Source organism: Hyperoodon ampullatus (genome assembly GCF_949752795.1).
Source record: "Hyperoodon ampullatus genome assembly, chromosome: 11".
NCBI lineage: Eukaryota > Metazoa > Chordata > Mammalia > Artiodactyla > Ziphiidae > Hyperoodon > Hyperoodon ampullatus.
This window is the reverse complement of record NC_136924.1, coordinates 35,377,990-35,391,845: the sequence shown is the minus strand read 5'-3', so window position 1 is coordinate 35,391,845 and position 13,856 is coordinate 35,377,990. Positions and strand designations below refer to the sequence as shown.

At 56.0% G+C, this 13,856-nt stretch overlaps 1 protein-coding gene across 1 annotated transcript; it reads left to right on the top strand.

The window, feature by feature from the left end:
• Positions 1-319: 319 nt before the first annotated feature.
• On the top strand, positions 320-1,657 carry KCNJ4 (potassium inwardly rectifying channel subfamily J member 4; the record flags this gene model as incomplete). Its single annotated transcript, XM_079715893.1, has 1 exon — positions 320-1,657. The coding sequence occupies one exon, from the start codon at positions 320-322 to the stop codon at positions 1,655-1,657; it is 1,338 nt and encodes a 445-aa protein (XP_079572019.1).
• Between the last annotated feature and the right edge of the window lie 12,199 nt (positions 1,658-13,856).

Here is a 13,856-nt window from a genome sequence, read left to right as displayed (position 1 = left end):
GGCTGGGACTAGGACCTGGATCCCGGTGGCCTCAGCTTCTGGTCTGGCAGACCCCGATCCCGGAGCTGGGCCAGCCACGGAGACACTCCCTCCTTGTCGTCATAAGCACCTTAACATTCTGCCCACGTGGTGGAGGAAGCCTTGGGTCCCAGTCCAGGCTCCGCCCCTTCTGAGCATCATTGGGTGGGTTCCCCGCAGCCCTGGAACCTGGACTCCTGGGGCCCTTGGAGAGCCGCTCCCATGGCAGCCAGCGTCTCACGTGTCTGCTTCTCCCCCGCAGGCCCTGCGTCTTCCCAGGTGACCACGCCGGCTTCAGGACATGCACGGGCACAGCCGCAACGGGCAGGCCCACGTGCCCCGGCGGAAACGCCGCAACCGCTTCGTCAAGAAGAACGGCCAATGCAACGTCTACTTTGCCAACCTGAGCAACAAGTCGCAGCGCTACATGGCGGACATCTTCACCACCTGCGTGGACACACGCTGGCGCTACATGCTGATGATCTTTTCCGCGGCCTTCCTTGTCTCCTGGCTCTTTTTTGGCCTCCTCTTCTGGTGCATCGCCTTCTTCCACGGTGACCTGGAGGCCGGCCCGGTGGGGGCCGCGGCGGGGGCCCCGGTGGCGGGAGGTGGCGGGGCAGCCCCGGCGGCCCCCAAGCCCTGCATCATGCACGTGAACGGCTTCCTGGGTGCCTTCCTGTTCTCAGTGGAGACGCAGACGACCATCGGCTACGGCTTCCGATGCGTGACGGAGGAGTGCCCGCTGGCGGTCATCGCCGTGGTGGTCCAGTCCATCGTGGGCTGCGTCATCGACTCCTTCATGATCGGCACCATCATGGCCAAGATGGCCCGGCCCAAGAAGCGGGCGCAGACGCTGCTGTTCAGCCACCACGCGGTCATCTCGGTGCGCGACGGCAAGCTCTGCCTGATGTGGCGCGTGGGCAACCTGCGCAAGAGCCACATCGTGGAGGCCCACGTGCGGGCCCAGCTCATCAAGCCCTACATGACCCAGGAGGGCGAGTACCTGCCGCTGGACCAGCGGGACCTCAACGTGGGCTACGACATCGGCCTGGACCGCATCTTTCTGGTGTCGCCCATCATCATCGTCCACGAGATCGACGAGGACAGCCCGCTCTATGGCATGGGCAAGGAGGAGCTGGAGTCGGAGGACTTTGAGATCGTGGTCATCCTGGAGGGCATGGTGGAGGCCACTGCCATGACCACCCAGGCCCGCAGCTCCTACCTGGCCAGCGAGATCCTCTGGGGCCACCGCTTCGAGCCCGTGGTCTTTGAGGAGAAGAGCCACTACAAGGTGGACTACTCGCGCTTCCACAAGACCTACGAGGTGGCCGGCACACCCTGCTGCTCCGCCCGGGAGCTGCAGGAGAGCAAGATCACCGTCCTGCCCGCTCCCCCGCCCCCGCCCAGTGCCTTCTGCTACGAGAACGAGCTGGCCCTCATGAGCCAGGAGGAAGAGGAGATGGAGGAGGAGGCCGCGGCCGCTGCCGCCGTGGCCGCGGGCCTGGGCCTGGAGGCCGGCTCCAAGGAGGAGGCGGGCATCATCCGGATGCTGGAGTTTGGCAGCCACCTGGATCTGGAGCGCATGCAAGCCACCCTCCCGCTGGACAACATCTCCTACCGCAGGGAGTCCGCCATCTGACCTCCAGGCCCGCCCTCTCGCTTCCCACCAGAGCCTCTTCCGGGGGTGGGCTGCCAGGACACCTCCACCGCACTCAGGACAGAGTGGTTCACCCTGGCTCCACGGACCTTCTGGAGAGAGCTGGGGGCTTCAGAGACTGGGAGGCCCCTTCCTACTGACTCCAGAACCCAGGCCTGGGAAAGGACCAGGATACCCTCGGTCTGGTCAGCCTGGGTTCTCCAGCACCTACCCAGTGGCGGCTCAGGAACCCCAGACCCACCACCCTTTCCCCACCGACCCTTCAAGGACATTCCCCCTTTGCTCTCAGAACCTTGGGGAAGGCGGCTGGACTGTCGTGGGGTGGGCATCTTGGGGTTCCGGGGTGGGCCGGTGGTTAGTTTGAGGGGGTGGGAGGGGTGTGCGTTTCTTTTGCATGACTGTGGTCTGTTGCTCATGACTTTCTTTCGTAAATATCTATAAATGGAGAGATGGAGGCACCACATCCACCTTCTGCCATTTGTACCTGCAGGGCGTGGAGGTGCAGCCCTCGCACTCCGCACCCCTCAAGCCCAACCTTCCCCTGCCCAGCTGGCTGGTCCCTTGAGACCCTCGGAGCCAGCTCTCTTGGCCCCTGGATAGTACTGGGTTTGGGTGCAGAAGTGGGACCTCAAGGAGCAGGGTAAGGGCCATCCCTCCCTGTGGGCCCTCTGGGCCTGCAGGCCCAGCCCAGGTTGACAATGGAGTTTGTAACTATATATTTTTAATAAAGTATATGGTCCATTAGCGGTAGGCTGATTGAAGATGGAGGCTTGGGAAGAAGAGATAGAGGCAAACGGAGAGAGAGAGACCAACATGATGCGTGTCTGTGTGTGGTACATATGTGTGTATTGTGTACATGTGTGTATGGGATGTGTTTGTGTGTGTGTGTGTGGTAGGTTTGTGTGTATTGTGTATGTGTCTGTGCCCCTGTCTGAGAGACTGACCCTTGGAGGGAACTTCATCACCTGCTGGTCTCCTTCCTGGGAGCCAGTGGGAAGGATCCTAAGTGGCCCTAAGAGGTTTGAGTGGGTTTGAGTCAGAGCTTTGCTATTAACAAGCTGTGTGGCTGTCAGCAAGTTGCCCATCAGCTCTTGGTCTCAGCTTCACTATCTTTAGAATGGGATGAACCATACCTTCTTCCTAAGTGACGATGGGCAGGGGAAGCCTGTGTGGACGTCAGCCAACCCTTTATGACTCAGGGAGAAGTGGGAAGAACCTGCTTGGTTTACACCCCACATACCCACCCCCACCAGGCTGGGCTGATTAACTTGGCTGCAGGACACTGTGGTGGGAAGGGCTCTAGGGGGCAGCAGGGAAACCTGGTCATAGTCGGACCTGGTCTCTGCCTCACTGTGGGACCTTGGGTGAGTCCCTTCCCTGCCCCGGGCTTGTTAGCCTGTGCTGTGTAACAGGCCACCCTCCACTTAGACAACAATGGTTTATTCTTTCTGCGGTGCTGTAGGAGGGCTGGCCGGCTCCTCATCTGGTTTCTCTGGGCTCACTCCAGCAGCCCTGCTCAGCAGGGAGATCAGCCAGGCTGTAAGATCCATGAGGGCCTCACTCACGTGTTGGGCAGTAGGTCTCACTGTTGGCCCAGGGGTGGGGGGGCACGGGGGGCCCCGGTTCTCCTCCAGTGGCCTCTCTTCCTCCAGTTGGCTATACCAGATCCCTTCCTGCTGCCTAAGAGGGTGAAGGCAGAATCTGCAAAGTCTCTGGAGCCTAGCCTTGAACTTGTATAACATCACTTCCGTTGCATTTTATTGGCTAATCCCGGTCACGATTCAAGGGGCAGGAAATCGACTCCACCCCTTGGGAGCGTGGTCAAGTCCCATTGCAAAGGGTGTACACACCCAGTGGAATGGTGGCCATAATCGCTCATCTATCACCGAATCTTCGAGTTTGAGGGTTCCTTCCAGCTCTATTTTACAGGCCAACTGTGTACCCAACATGCAGAGTCTGAGGAAGCAGAGGGCACCCTCCCTGCTCCCAGGAATCTTCTACGCAAAGGTGCAGCTCTCTCAGGAAACACAGGGAAGCAGGAGGCAGGCTCACCTGCTGTGAAGTGCTGTTGGTGGCTTGTGAATGACCACATTTCATCAGGCAACATTTGGCCATTTGGGTAAATCATGGTGCATTCCACATGCCTTAACAGTTTAAATAGGAGAACCTGAGGCCTCTTTCCTGGAGAAAGGGGTCCAAGTCCCCAACAACTCATTACAATGTCTCTTACTTGCATAACACCTTGCAAGGTAGGTGGGACAAGGGTTTGGTCTCAGAGAGGAAACTGAGGCCCAGAGAACAAAGGGGTTGGCCTGAACCAAGGTGAGGACTGTCAGAAGCCCAGGGGCTGGCTTCCCCTTCACTCCAGTCCTCCCTGAGGCAGGGGCTAAGAGAGGGGGGAGGGGCTGCCTCTTTTCCTCCTTTGCCCCCACCCAGATTTCCCAGAGTGCACCTGTGACCTTTGGGGGCCTCGAAGGGCCTACAGGGGCCACTCAGCAAGACAAAAGTGCAGCCGCTCACCTGCCCACGCTCTCAGAAGAGCGCCAGGTGGGAGCACCCCAGGGTCTCACCCCCCACCCCATCCAGCCCTGCAGACCCCTGGGAGGACCTCGTCTATCTCATCCTCTCCTGCCTGCTTCATCTCAGTGATGCTCTGGTGCCCTGGGCTTGCCAGCGGTAGCTAAAGAAGACCTCAGACTCAGGCACCCTTGGATACAGCACCTTCGACCTGGAGCACATCTTAGAGGCTGCCCAGCCCCCCACCCATAAGGACAAGAGAGGAAGGAGTGTGGGCCCACCCTAAGAGGGCCTCCCGTCCGGAGTGATGTGGAGGCACTTCAAGGTCCCTCCCGAACACCTTCCTTGTCACCAATTTGCCACTTTGCTCAGACACTTGTGACAGTGGCTCCTTAAGGAGGGCCCATCTCTCTGTTTACATGCGAGTAGGACACTGGATAGACAAGTTTTGACAAGCGCCCGAAGCAAGGACTTTCTGGGGTGTCAAAGCGGAGGGCACTGGGGGTGGGCATGGGGGGACGGGGGCCACAGGGGTGCAAGCCCAGAGCCCAGAGGCAAGCACGCAGCTGCAGGGAGGCTCCAAGGCTGCAAAGCCCTGCTGTTCCGCTCTGCGCTGACTCACCTTCCTTCTCCCACCCGCTCCCCTTCACAGCCCTCCCACCTCCCTTCCCTCCCCTGCTCCCTGGCAGGCAGCTCCTCTGATCTCTCACTTCACTCCCGGCTCCTGGCGGCACTGAGATAGGGGGGATTGCTGAATCTGGGGGTGTAAGAACCTTAGATATATATCACTAGCTTGGAGTCAGGGAAGGGGCCTCGGAGGAGTCGCCGAGCCCTTCCTGGCTCCACCCCATCTCCCCTGAGGGGCCAGGAAGCAGAGGCCCTGCCCCGTCCCCTCTCTACCCTCTTTCAGTCACAGCCCCGGACATCTGGTGGGAGAAAGGGAGAGAGAGGTGAGGGCTCACCCAGCTGACAGCCTGCCCTCATCCCGTCTAAAACCCCACCACTCGGGTCTAATTCTTCTAGGTTCATCTTTGCCTCCTCCTCCCCAGCTTCTGAAAAAACGCATTTTCCTTATGAACGCAAATTGCATAAGGAAAAATAGAAAAGAACCTAGAAGGCGTTCAACTCAGCTGTTTCACCTCGTCGAATTCTCGCCTTAATCTTTGTTAGGCTTTAGTTAGATCCCGTGGCTATGATCCCAGCCCCTTCTTCCTGGATCTGGTTTTTCTCACTGTAGCTTTTTCTGAGTACTGATTTTCTTTTGGTATTGATGGGTTCTACACATTTTCCACTTTTTATTTTTATTTGTATAAAGGGTCCTGTGGCCCAGCACTGCTGAGCAAACTCCTGGTCGGGGGAGGGGGGTAGCTGAGGATACTGGCTGTTGTATTTATTTATTTGTTTGTTTGGGCCATGCTTCGTGCTTGCAGGATCTTAGTTCCTTGACCAGGGATTGAACCCACGCCCTCAACAGTGACAGTGCAGAGGCCTAACCTCATTTTCCATTTTTAATGACAGTATAATGTTCAATATAATGTTCATAAAATCATAGAGGTCAGCGGGCCAACCCCTCGTTTACAGGTGGGGAAACTGAGGCCCAGAGGGGAATAACCTTGAACCCCACTCTCCTGGACCCCAACCCCGTGCCCTTTTCACCGCACCAACGACACACTTTGTGGGTCCACTGCAAAATGAAAATGTGTGTCCCTTGTTCACAAGTCGGGAACGCTGTCCATTAAAGACACTAAAAATAAAACATTTTCCTTTCTTCAGATTACCTCCTCTGCTCATGTGCATGCCACATCATCCCACTGGACTTCACTCATAAAACTTACAAGTTCAAAGATAAAATTAAGAATTTCAAGACAGAGACCACAGAGCACTGAACCGAGCTTGGGTCCCTCCCATGAAGCCAGCCCTCTGATGAGCTCTGTTGGCTTAATCCTTCCCCTCCTGTATCCAGATGAATCTCAGCATTTCTCCAAGATACACAGTGCTGTGATCAACATCTTCGTGCCTTTTTTTTTCTTTTTTTAACTTTTTATTCTTGTGGCTGTCTGCTCAGGCTAAGTACTAACAGAACTCTGGACTGTGTGTGTCAGAATCTCTAAAACTGCAGCCCCCAGCATCTGAACCTTTGCACAAGGACGGTGTAGAGCTGGGTTCCTAGGATTAGAAAGGGGAGAAGTTTCAAAACCAAGCTCCCCCTCCACAGCTCCTCCAGGGGCTCCCTGTGGAGAGGGTGAGCGCAGATAAGGAAGACCAGCCGGCAATGGGCACAGCGCTGGTACCAGGGCACGGAGCCGAGAGCAACGGCATTTATGTCAATATTTGTGGAGGAAAGATCATGAGTATGAGAGCCAGGGGGTCTTGCCACCACCAGTTGGTAGCTTTGTGACTTTGGGCAAGTTGATTTATGTCTAGGAACCTGTTTCCTCATCTGTTAGGAAGGGCCCTTCATATTTGTGTCACATGCTTGTTGTTTGGGTTAAATGAGACCTCGTACGTGACCAGGCACAGCAGGGTCTTGGGCATATTACTGGATCCAAATAAATGGAAGGACTTCCCTGGTGGCGCAGTGGTTAAGCATCTGCCTGCCAATTCAGGGGACACGAGTTCGAGCCCTGGTCTGGGAAGATCCCACATGCCGCGGAGCAACTAAGCCCGTGCGCCACATCTACTGAGCCTGCGCTCTAGAGCCCGTGAGCCACAACTACTGAGCCTGCCTGCCACAACTACTGAAGCCCATGCACCTAGAGCCCATGCTCCGCAACAAGAGAAGCCACCGCAATGAGAAGCCCGTGCACCACAAGGAAGAGTAGCTCCGGCTCTCTGCAACTAGAGAAAGCCTGCGTGCAGCAACAAAGACCCAACACAGCCAAAAGAAATAAATAAACTAATTTAAATAAATAAATAATTTTTAAAAAATAATAATAAATGTGAGTTGTCTTCCAGTCAGGATTTTGATGGATTTACCATATGAGACACAGTTTGAAAACTGACCCCTGAAATTCCTGGCAGCCATGCAAAAAGGGAAAACTGATAGGTCCCTCAGCTCACAGTATATGAGGACTAGGAGGCTAGAGGAGTTTGGGCTCTGAGTTACTATGTGATCCTGGATAATCTCTTCAGTTTTCTGAAACTCATTTCCTTCATCTTCAAAGTTAGACACTGGACTTAATGACCTCCAGGGACCTGGCACATATGTTCCTGTGTCTTTCAGAACATCTGAAGGTCTCAGGGAGACCATGGGGAAGGACAGAATTGGCACTTGGCAAAATTGGGTCGACGCCCAAGCCTATCTTTGCCCCGTCCCGCAATCACTGGCAACCTCCAGGGCCCCCCACTTACTCGGCTCACTGCCTCAAACCTGGTATAGAATCCCTACACAAGCCCTTTGGGATCCCAGCCAGAGGCATTTGCCCAGGTCCTGGCCATCAGCTCACACATCAGCCCCGCCCATTACAGATTTCAAAGGCCTTCTGTGTCATTCATTCATTCCTTCATGGAAGAAATATTTGTTGAGCACCTACTACAAGCAAGGAGGAGGCTGGTCTAGCGGAGGGGATTCGGCACTGAACCAAACAGGCAAAGATGTAGCTGGGTCCTGGGCCCACAGCCGCTCAACCTTGGGCTGTGGTGTTGGGAGAGGGCTGGGAGGCCTGAGCCCTCTGGCCTTGGCCCTGCTGCCAGTGTTAAATGGGACCATGGGCAATTCCCAACACTCCACGCTCAAGCTTGGGACAGCAGCCAGGACTCCTTGGTTACAGTCGCCATAGCTGTCCACTGCGCTACAGGTACTATGGCAACAGGGCAGGTAGGCCAGAGCCCCTGCTGGCTGGTGTCAGCTCTCACAGTGCCCAAAGTGGGAAGGAGGCCAAGAGGGGACTCCTGGTACCCATGGATGGGGGAAAACAGGCCCAGGGAGGGGGTTTGAGATGTCATACAAAGAGGCAGGTGCAGAGCTCAATCCAGAATCAGGTTTCTGACCCCCGACCTGTCACTAGGATTACCTCCTTCTGGGATGTGGCCCCTTGGAATGAGGGTCTGGAGGACAGCACCTGTGCCTCGTGCTTCTGGGACCTTCCCTGCCAGGCAGAGCCGAGGCTCAGCTTGCTGTCCTCTCCTTCTCAGCTCCTTCCAGGCCTGTCTAAGCCCTTCCTTCCTCTCCCCCTCCTGGGTCTCCCTGCCAACACCTGGACCGGGGGGCTCAGGGCGGGTCCGTGGAGGTAGCAGAGGGTTCAGGGCATGGGGACGGAATGGAGCGTTCTATTATTATCCCCATTTTACAGATGAGGGGGCTCAGAGAGGCCACGTGAATTACCCGCCACTCAGGGCTCTGCCAGGGCTTTCTGGCCTTATGGCTGTTGGTGTTTTAGTCCCTGAGCCGCAGCGGAGGTTGGCTGATAGGAAAGCGAGGTCGGGGAGGCGGGCGCGTGTCGGGGGGAGGACAGCTACTCTTGGGGGACTGGGCCAGGTGAGCAGGTGAGTCCAGCAGACTGAGGACCCTTTTCCTGCAGGCAGTGGGGAGACCTGGGTGGTCTTGGCGCAGAGGGGCGAGCGATGGGAGAGGCCTTCGGGAAGCTGCATATGGCGGCCAGTGGGCTGGAGCGGCCGGCAGGTCGGCAGCCCTGATGGGGTCCGGCCTCCATGAAGCCTTTAAGCTGCTTCTGGGGCCTCTCAAAGAAGCTGGATGGGGCAGCAGGAACAGATGGGGCAGTTTTCTGGGCTCAGCGACGAGACAGGCCGAAGCGGGGATGCTGCCAGAGGAGCCTCAGCCGGGGGGGCGTGGCGGGACGGATTACTGACGGGAAGTGGGAGGGGCTCCTGTCTTCTCCCTGACAGGTGCGAGGAGGAAGACACGCACAGGTGACCATGGCAAGAGGGCAAGGTGGGAACCGTGGAGAGGATGGACAGGGCTATTTCTGGTCCAGTCTCTGCAGGGAAGGCGTGGGTGACGAGGGGGCCCACAAACGGCCTTGCCGCCCCCTGGCGGCCCAGAACGCAGGCTGGGGGCTGGGAGCACGGCCTTTGGCTGGGGAAGGCCCTGGCTCTTGGTGGCATCAGGAAGGACACAGCAGAAAGGGCAGGGCTAGGAGCCCGCAGCCTTGGCGAGGGGCCAGTGGCGCCCCTTCCTCTCTGGGTTGTCCTGAGCGATTTGCTTCCCCTCTCTGGGCTTCAGCTGTAAGAACGACCCAATAACAACTGTCCAACTTCCACAGGGGCCACAGTGTGTGGACTAGATGGCATCGTACATGTGGATCCCGTCACACAGCGTCAGTCCTGGTCTGGGCTCAGGAAATGCAAATTCCTTCTCTTCCCTTGGAGATATGTGGGCCTGACTTGAAGATCTGGAAAATGAGTTCGCAGGAAGCAGCGGGCAGGGGGAGGTAGGCTTGGAAAACTCCTTCTGACATCCTGGCCACCTCCCCGCCCCCAGCTCTCTGTCAGCCTCCCTGGGAGACACGTCACAGACCTGAGCCCACCTCCTCGAATTACAGATGGGGAGACTGAGGCCAGCAAAGAGAAGGGATCTGCCCGTGGTCGTGCAGTAACTCAGATGCCCAGCTGAAGCCAGGGCATCTCAAGCCTGACCCTTCTCCTCAGGCCTGTCTGTGAAACGGGGGTGATGATGGCTTCCTGCCAGGGCGCGGCTTGGGCTCACTGAGCTAGTGTGTGAGAGGGGTCGGCACACAGTAGGTGCTCAGGAAACGGCTTCGCCTTCTGCTTATTGAGGTCACACTCAGGTACTACGCCGCTGTGGTTAGCACAGAGCTAGGGCGTCATCCAGGCCCCGGCTGAATCCTGGCTTTGCCACTTGCTGCTGAGTGATCTTGCACAAGCGACTTGGCCTCTCTGAACCTGTCTGTTCTTCTGTGAAATGGGGAAAACCCCAGCTCCCCCTCCCAGGGCAGCTGGATGGACAGAGGGAGATGACGAATGCACTATCAAGCCCCAGAGCAGCACCATCCTCTCCCTCTTCCCGGCCCATGCCCCACTCTTCGCACCCCACTATCAAGGCCCACACCTTGCCACTCCTGCAGGGCGGAGAGCCTGGCCTCAAAAAGACTGAGGCAACCTCTCCCATCTGGCAGGGAAGTGACTCCAGCTCACCTCAGGCCCCCAAAATAGAGTCCCATTTCAGCTTCCAGCTCCTTCGTGGAGAGGCCCAGAGCTCTGTGCGAGGGTGCTTGGCTGCTGAGGGCCTGCAGCAAACCCCCTCCCCCCTCCCCCATCCTGCCAGGCATTGCCAAGCTGTGATCTTGGGCCTCTCCTGCCTCTGGGACACTATTTCTCCCAGAGGGCCATCATGCAAATCAGGACCCCCCAGTTCTCCACTGTATTATTCAAATGAGGTCCCGGGAGCCTTCAAGCCAGTCCCTGTTTCCAAAGCCCTAACCCAGGGAGAGCAGAAGTTCCCAAGGGGGCAGAGGAGGGAGACAGGATGCTAGATCAGCAGTGCAGCCATACAGCTTACTCCTTCAGCCCCACAGAACCTTCTCCCCAGTGCTACACAGTTTCCTACCTCAGTGCCTTTACACCTGTTGTTCCCTTTCCCTTCTCATCTGCAGATGGGATTGGAAGCCAGACTGCCTGGGCCCAGAGTCCATGCTTTTAACCACTCTATGGTCACTCTGGAAGGAATCTAAGTAGAGGGATGTCATGAGCAAAGCATGGTCCCATGAAAGAAGGGACTGCTACCAATGGGCAGAATGTTTGGGATTTCTGGAGACACAAGGGGACTTCACTCTTTCCCTTGTTTTAAAGATAAGAAACAGGCACAGAGAAGTGCAATAATTTGCCCAAGATCACTATTGAGTGAGGAAGCTGGAATTTGAGCCCGGCGTTGGTGGGGGGGTCTGTCTCCAGAGCCACACCCCACACCCTCATAGCTGGCCTCTGGGTAGGGGTTCAAGAGGTTTGCTAGATGTGGAACGGAATGAATGCCTTGATGGGATTCTAGCCGGTGGGCCCACTGCTCACCAGCTGTGCATCTTTGGGCAAACCTCCTTGCTTGGCACACCTGCCTCACCTGTCAGCGTGGCGCTGAGAACTTTCCCGACGGAAGTAGGGGATTGAGGGACCCACATCTTGGGGCCCTTTGACTCTCAGATTCTAGGTCTGGTGAGCCGGTGGTGGGAAAGGGGTGGAGGTGGGTGGGAGGTGGGGGCAGGGTGGGGCAGGCGGAAGACTGGAGATGCTTCAGCTGCATCCCAGTGCACGAGCCCACAGGTCAGTCAGCTCCTCGGGGTTAAAAGTGAAGTCACATTTCCAGAAGCCCAGGCTCCCAACTGCTCAGCTTCTAGGCAGGCAAAAGGAGAGAGGCCCTCTTCCAACAGTTCCAGCCCTCCCAGAATCCACTGGCCAGGCTTGAGGCACATGCCCTGAGCCCACCACTGTGGCCAGGGGCATGGACCACTCTGATTGGCAGGCATGAGTCGTAGGCATGGAGAGGCTCCTTGTTTTAATGGGGAGACTGGCAACCTGGGGGGAGATGGAGTGGGAGGCCAGAGAGGCTGAGAAGGAAGGAAGGAGAAGGGAGGAAGGAAACCAGGAACCAGAGATGAAAGACAATGGCTGGGCAAGATGAGGTCCACCCTCTCCAGCCTCAGCTAACGTCTGGTCAGACGCAAGCACAGAACCCGGGAGTCGGGGACAGGCTCTGCTGGGCTATGTGACCTCAGGCAAACCACACCACGTCTCTGAGACTCAGTTTTCTCATCTGGAACATGGGTGCAATAGTAACACAAACCTCATGGGCTGTTATGAGAGTGTAAAGGAGATTAATCACTTCGCTCATGGCAGTTGTTATTTTTATCCTCATCCTTCAAAGTTCACCTCTCAATCCCTGTGCAGGTGTTGACCCTGGCTCCGCACCAGACGGTTGGTAAAGCCCCTTTCTAGCCATCATCTGCTGTGGTCCTGCTCCTGCCCTGGGAGGTACTGGTATCCCCATTTTACAGGTGTGAAAACCAGCCTGGGAGCTTGAATGGCCTACGAGTCAAGGTTCCTCAGCTGGTCAGAGCCGCGACCTCACCCAGACTCTGAAGCCTGAGTTCCTTCCATCACATCAGCTGTTTGTTGAATTTTTAAAAGTGAGGGGGGAAACCGTTCCTCACCTCAGTTTCCCCTCCTGCCGCAGAGGGAACCAGAGTGATCCAATCCTCCCCTCCCCGGGGAAGTCCACGCCAGGCAAGTGGTTACTAAAAATTCTCGGGCCGCATGCCAGCCCCGGGGGTCCCTGCACGATCCCCGGGGTCCCTTCCCGCCCCGTGGTGGCCTCGGGGGCTGCAGGCTGAGTGCACCCGGCAGACGTGTCCCCTCATTCCGGTTCCTGCGGTGTTGGGAAGCCCCGGCGTACAGCTCAGAGGGTCTCTGAGGCTTGAGCCCTCTCCGCCCTCTCTCCTTGCCACCAACACGCAGAGGGTGCCTCACACCGTCTCATTAGGTGCTCCTCCACTACCTCGAGGCAGGACAGTTCGCCCATTCTAGGCGCGGAGATTCGAGCTCTGGAGGTGAAGCCACTTCCAAGGAAAGGGCAGAAGGCTGGAGGCGGGATTTAGGCCCAGGTGTCTTTGTCCCCATATTTTGTTTGGGACACCAGAATCTGCTAAGTGCTCTTCACAGACATTATCCAGTCCAGCGTTGCTCCTGCTGTGGGCCCCGGGCATCCAGACCAGGTCACCGGCTGCGCTGTCAGGTATAGTAGCCACGACCCACAGGGAGCACTTGACTCGTGGCTGGTCGGAGTTGAGAAGTGCTGTAAATGTAAAACACACAACCGATTTCGAGGTCTTAGTACTTAAAAAAAGAATACAAAATATCTCATTTATAATTTTTTATGGTTGATTACATGTTAAAAATTATACTTCAGATAAATTGGGTTAAATAAAATATGTAATTAAAATATTTTATTTATATATTAAATAAATTTTATTTTATGTATTAAAATATATAATTACAATTTTCTGTAAGGGACTTTTCACCTGTTTCTTTTCACCTTGTTATGTAATTAGTACTAGAAAATCGAAATTGACAAATGTGGCTTGTATTTGTGGCTCAAATTTCCACAGGACAGCACTTGACCAAAGCTGCCCATTCCTGGGCCCCACCCAAGACCCCTGACAGCCTGTCTGGGATGGGACCCTGAGACCTGCATTTTAACAGGGTCTCTTCAGGGATTCTGCAGACCACCAAAGTTTGAGATGAAGCTCCAGAAATATTTTTGGCTTGTTCACTATTATATTTCTCAGGATCTGGCATAGGGCCTGACACATAGTAGGTGCTCATTAAATGTTCGTTGAGTGAATTAGCACATCCAATGCTCATAGTAGGTAAGTAGAGGAGATAAGACATTTTTTTTTTAAATAGTAACTATGGGACTTCTCTGGTGGTACAGTGGTGAAGAATCTGCCTGCCAATGCAGGGGACATGGGTTTGAGCCCTGGTCCTGGAAGATCCCACATGCCATGGAGCAACTAAGCCTGTGCACCACAACTACTGAGGCTGCGTGCTGCAACTACTGAAGGCTGCGTGCCTAGAGCCTGTGCTCCGCAACAAGAGAGGCCACCGCAATGAGAAGCCTGCACACCACAATGAAGAGTAGCCCCCGCTCGCCACAACTAGAGAAAGCCCGTGCACAGCAACGAAGACCTAATGCAGC